The 5,690-nt window shown below is 31.2% G+C and overlaps 1 protein-coding gene across 1 annotated transcript; it reads right to left on the bottom strand.

The window, feature by feature from the left end:
• Positions 1–2,288: 2,288 nt before the first annotated feature.
• On the bottom strand, positions 2,289–3,661 carry LOC117169735. The gene is made up of 2 exons (XM_033356241.1): positions 2,570–3,661; positions 2,289–2,465 (listed from the first exon to the last, which is right to left on the bottom strand). Exons 1-2 carry the CDS (start codon positions 2,921–2,923, stop codon positions 2,289–2,291), a joined length of 531 nt encoding a protein of 176 aa, XP_033212132.1. The 5' UTR covers positions 2,924–3,661.
• Positions 3,662–5,690: the final 2,029 nt, after the last annotated feature.

A 5,690-nucleotide genomic window follows, 5' to 3' on the forward strand; every position in this document is an offset into this window, starting at 1 on the left:
GAGGGAGCTCTTCTTAATATTTTGACACCAAAATCATGTCGATACACCTTACCGACTGCGAGTAAAGCCACCCACGCTTTAACTTGACAGACTGTAGAATAGTAAATATTTAAACAGATTTTATTCAATATCTTGAATAAGTTTCTTCCTCGGTACAAACTAAGAATTTTACACCGCAACAAGAAATTAATAAAAAAAAATTAATAGCAAATAATTGATTTGATATATAACTTTCTATAAATTTCTTGTGTCTTTTTGTATTTGCAGGCAAGTCTTTTCTTTTTAAATTATTTGTATCTACTATATAAAATATTAAACATTTTAACAATATTGATTTAATCTCTTGAGTAAGTCTTTTTCCTCAGTATAAATTATAAACCGAGAATCTTACAAAATTACTATCAGAAGTGCTTCCAAGACTGAAAAATCAGTTCAAGATTCGTGAAGTTCAAGTCGATACAAAGTTTGCAGCTTTCTTCTTTATCAAGTTTTCTTTTTTTTTTTATTAGCCATTTTCACTTTTGCAAACTGATGCATTCGCAGTTATAAATAAAAATCAAGAACGTAGGCGAGAGCTTCTTTCGCATGTGCGGAGCATGCAAATTTCCACTTTTTCTTTGTAATCTCATTTATTGTTGCAGTGTTCAACAAAAGATAATTCAACTTCTTTTAGAAAACTAAAGAGCCGCTTATTAGGATGTTCAATCTCCTAATTTTTATCCAAAGTTTCCAGAATTGTAAGTGGATGATGTTGAATTTTCAAACGATTTTATTCTGAGTAGAAAAAGGCCAAACGGCAAACCTTGCAGTTTATAAATTTGGCTAAGCTTTTGCAAATTTGTCCTGTAACAAAGTACAGCAAACAGTCCTTCACAGCACATAGATCATAGTCATGATCTGTTGCACTTGTAAAATCTGAAAAGTCACTATCTTCCTTTTGGATAATCACATCTAACTTCTTTTTTATTTCTTCAACAATGGAATGCTTCGTATTAGATTTATAAATTTCTGTTAAAGTGGACAAGGAAATCAAAGGTTCAATTGGAGTGTGATCAGAAAATGAACAATTTCCATTTCGAGGTGGCTTTCGGACGCTATAAAAAGCGAGGATCTTATAAATTTGCAGGAATGTGGGAGTGGCGGGATGATTGTTCGTTTCTCCTGCATATCGGACCGTTGCAAAGAATCTCTGAGCAAATCAAGACAGCTTATTTTTATTAGCATAGTGCCTGGCTTCCCTGGACTTTAAAAAAATGAATAAATGTTTAAAATTAACTGCTTATGTTACTTAAAACTACTGTTATCCTGAAACTATAATAATAATAAATAAATTTTTAAGTAAGTTAAATGAATACCTTCAAGGCTTAATTACTCGAGTTGTACAAAATGCCAAGATACATTTTTTAACAATAACTCTGCAATTTTGTCCACGATAGTGCATTTATTAACTTCTAATATATAAAAAAATGGAAAGTAATGCATTACAATTGTAAAATCGTTCTAAAATGTATTTAAAAAATTGAAGACTGAGTCAAAATTGATGAATTTGTAGAGCTATTTGCATTTTGAAGGCTTTAACGAAGATAATTGAAAAATCGTATTAAAAAACCAATATCAACATCATGATGAAAAACATTCTTTAAATTTTAGAAAACATTTTTGCAGATATTTTTTGATAAAGTTATTAACTTCTGTTTGATATTGGTTTCCTGAAACTTGTATATTTTAAGAAGCGGTTTAAATAACACTAGAGAATCTTGATTAATTCTTCCAGTTGAAACGACGTCGATTTTGAAATATTCCAATAAATACTTAGATAAATCTAATGTTGAATGCAAGGTCATCCTTAGACCTTCTGCAGTACTTGCTGTCAGAAATTTGTCTGGTCTGATCAAGTTCTCCTGGACTCGCCTTTTCCATGCATCCAACCACTCTAAAGTATCTTGCAATCTATGAAAGTTAAATATTATAAAATAAGTGAATATAATATAATAAATAAATGTGATCTGATTCTGCAAATTAAAATACTTACCCTGATATCATTACAGCCAAGCCGGAGGCCTGTTTCATTCGAAGTTTGATTAAGAGCATCAAACATGTCATTTAGTATTTCGCAAAATGTTGCAGTGCATTTACAATTTTTAAGTCTTTTCTCATAGGCCTTGTAAAAACGCAAACCATAAGCAGCAGATCGACTGAAAATCTGTCAAAACGATCAGTTCATGCATACTAAAGAATTCTACTAAATATGACGTATTCCTTTAATAGTGAAGAATACAGAAATATGATCAAAAAACTACCTGAAGAGCTAGAATTACTCTCATTTTAGTAAAATGGTTGTCCTTCAGTTTAACGTGAGTGTCTGTTATATTTGGGCACCATCTGTTCCTCGCCGGTTGATGTTTGCCAAGGTCGTGTAGGATTTCGAAATGTTCCCATTCAATCGAGCCGTCATCCGGATGAATCTGAAAATAGGTTTAAAAATCGCTGTTAACCATTGCCGCCTTATTTTATTTATACTGAATGCTGGCAAATACTTAAAACATTTAATATTTTGAGAATATTATACCTTTAGCTTCGAACCATTTTCCAAACGCTTTCGAATGGTTTTTATAAGATGAAGTGTATCCGAGAAGAGGAATACATATCGTTCTTCATCCACAAGATGCTTGAACGAGTTTTTAAAGCCTTCCATTTTTCCACTACACCCCAATTCAGTACACATTCGCCTGTTTGGAGCTCCTCCGCCAGCAACAATCCCGTGCACTTTTGCCCCTGCTTTTTCCAGAAGAGCTATCGATTGAATCACTAATTTCACCACAGCATCTCCATGGGTCGGTCCCTTAGACGCGAAGACGGCAATTGGCTGCGAGTAATTATCGTACAATGGTTGGAACATAATTACTAATCCATGATCATCCATTTCTTTATCCTATGTCTTTTGGGACATTGTCGCCAAAACCTTCTACTCCGTTAAATGTAACATAAATTTCAATAATTATTTTAAAAATTACCTCCAAATTGTTCGCACACTAGGCACTGGCAATATTTTATTTTCATGCAACATTCGGTAGGTCATTGGGGAGCGCACATGTAATAAAATAGAAAGAATAATCTATTCTTGCGAGTATCTTGGGCCTTTTGGGTCTTTTGTGCTAGCAGATTTGAATATATCTTTGATTGCCACTTTCTCATTGGGACTGATTTTGTGATGCTTATCAATCAATTAACCAACGTTCTGTTCTGATATTCGCATCATTTTATATTCATATTCAAGAACCACTTTTTTCAGCATGCGCACCCTTGATTGAACTCTTTCTTTAGTTCGACCTGTAGAATTGAGCATTTTTTTTAATCTTTGCACCTTTGCGAGCTTTCTTCATCTCAGATCACTGGTTTTGCAATAGTTGGACGATTTATTATGCTGCCTGCGAATAATCTTTCTTCTCAATAATCCCTTCACTGTCTTGCAATATTTGCATTGTTCCTTTCCTTTGACCTCTTGACCAGTAGGTAGAATTAATGGACAGCGCTTATGTCGCAAGGTGCCTACTTTATCCAGGTAACTAAACGATGAAAAGTTATTCAAGTTTTCTGCATTCAGAATTATGTCCGGGCAACCTTGACATATCTTTCTGTTATGCACAACTTCAATAACATCTTCGACGTCTTTTGCGGAACGCAGCTGATCAGTTTCAAACCAAAACTCTGTGTGATCAATAGATTTTCCGTTTAATTTCATCAAAATAGTCATACTATCGTCAATGGTGATTTCCTTATTGCAGATCGAATCGACGTGATCATTTTTGCCTCTTACTCCAATTCGCGTAAAAAATGTTGTACCTGGGCGATTAACCCAAGTAACATTTGCTATCATCCACAAAAATGGCATGTGGACAGAGTTTAAATTTTCAAACATTTGTTTGAATAAGAGTGCAAAATGATCCAGTTCTTCAGTGGGAGGATCAGTATTTTCAGTTTAATCATATTCGACACTGCTTATTTCTCCTTCAATTTTGATCTTTTTGAAATTGTTATTTTCCATATGACTTCCATTTTCAAGGCCAAAGAACGAGGTTTGGGAGCAGGTTTTTCCGGACGACCAAGTTTTAGGGCTGGCACGGCTCCTTTTCGTAGGTGCGGCCTGACATACGGCGCTTGAAACGAAACTTTTAATTAGCGAAGGTTTCCTCATTTATTATTAAATTTATTATAAATTATTATGTGTTGCTTGAAGATCAAAAAATGAACCTGGTTAAAAATAATAAAAATGATTGATAAAATCAAGGAAAATAAGCTAATGTTCATTACATATAATTTTGGAAAAGAACTCAAGGTGAAGTCTTGAACAAAATATTTTGGGCTTTCTTTCTTTTTACAATAACTATTTCATGAAGATAGTTATGTCGAAAAGCAAATGTTGAAATGAATTCATTAAAATTAATTAAATTTGTTTAGGATGTATAATTTCAGTTCTTTCTTTACAACTTGAAAATTGTTTGAACTACAATTTTTTTTAATTCTGCAAAATAAAAAAATTGTCCTAAAATCTTTTACGAAATAACTTTAAATTTTTCCAACAATGTAGAGAAAATTGTTTGATGCTCTCAGAACCTTTCCAAATTCATAAAAAGCTTCTTTTTTATAAAGTTGTAGAATAAAAAAATTCTTAATTGTTTGAAACTTTGAAATATTTATTAAGCATCATATAATTGTTTTTGTGATTTCGTAATTCTGATTTAACTTTCTTTCAAAATCCCTTCTTCAAAATAAAGAAATAATTTGAAATTTAACCATAAATTTTGAGACAATTTTATTGTACTCTCAAGACCTTTAAAAGTTTTGAAAAGGCTTTTAATTTTTTGTTCGAAATCTTCATAAGTGTATATTTCATTTCAAATTTTTCTGATTCTTTTCAAGATTGCAATTATTTTCTATTATTTTCAAAACTACTGAAACTTCTACAATAAAAAACAAATGTAATCCGAGAAAATTGATGAAAAAAACTATCTATGAAAAAAACAATCCCTAAGTAACAGAACGAAATCGGAAACAATAAGAGTTAATTTATTCAGGAACAAGCTTTTTGAACAAAAATTACCTTGAGTGAAGCTTTAATATATATTTGTTAATTTTTACAAAAATCGGGCGTTATTTTATTACAAAAAAAATAATTGGGGGGGGGGGGTGACAAATGATAAAAAATAAATAAAACTTAAAGTTGTACGATTTTAATTTGTAACTAAATAAATTGAGAGGTTTTAATCTAAAATTGTCGAACACTTTCAATTTAAAAATTAAGATGACATATTTAAATAGCTTTAAATTTAAAATTATTCAATATACTGTGAAGACTACAAATTTAAAATGTCTCAACTATTAAGGGTTTAAATATTTTTGAAATTGCTGTTCTGGAGACTAAATAGCACTTATTCTTTTATTAAGAAATCACAACCAAAATTGTTAAAGCAAGTTTTTAAAAGAGTTTTAAAAACCTTAAAAAAGATCAGAGGTTTTAATAGTACAATATATGTGATAGAACCTCTTTAGATTTGAAATTAGTCTAATCTTGTTCATGTTTGAGCTACAATTATTCCATTTTAGAAGTTATAAATTTCAATTGTGAAAAACAAATAAAATGTTTTAATTCATTTATATTTAAAACAAAAAACCTTTGCATAATTCAATCT

The sequence above is a fragment of the Belonocnema kinseyi genome, chromosome 3 (assembly GCF_010883055.1).
Source record: "Belonocnema kinseyi isolate 2016_QV_RU_SX_M_011 chromosome 3, B_treatae_v1, whole genome shotgun sequence".
In the NCBI taxonomy this organism is placed as follows: Eukaryota; Metazoa; Arthropoda; class Insecta; order Hymenoptera; family Cynipidae; genus Belonocnema; species Belonocnema kinseyi.

Bases quoted from the DNA above. Each gene is read 5' to 3' on its own strand.
- LOC117169735 (XM_033356241.1), bottom strand. From the start codon at position 2,923: ATGGATGATCATGGATTAGTAATTATGTTCCAACCATTGTACGATAAT. The intron at 2,466-2,569 runs GTATAATATTCT...ACCTATTTTCAG, and splicing joins AAAATGGTTCGAAGCTAAAG to ATTCATCCGGATGACGGCTC.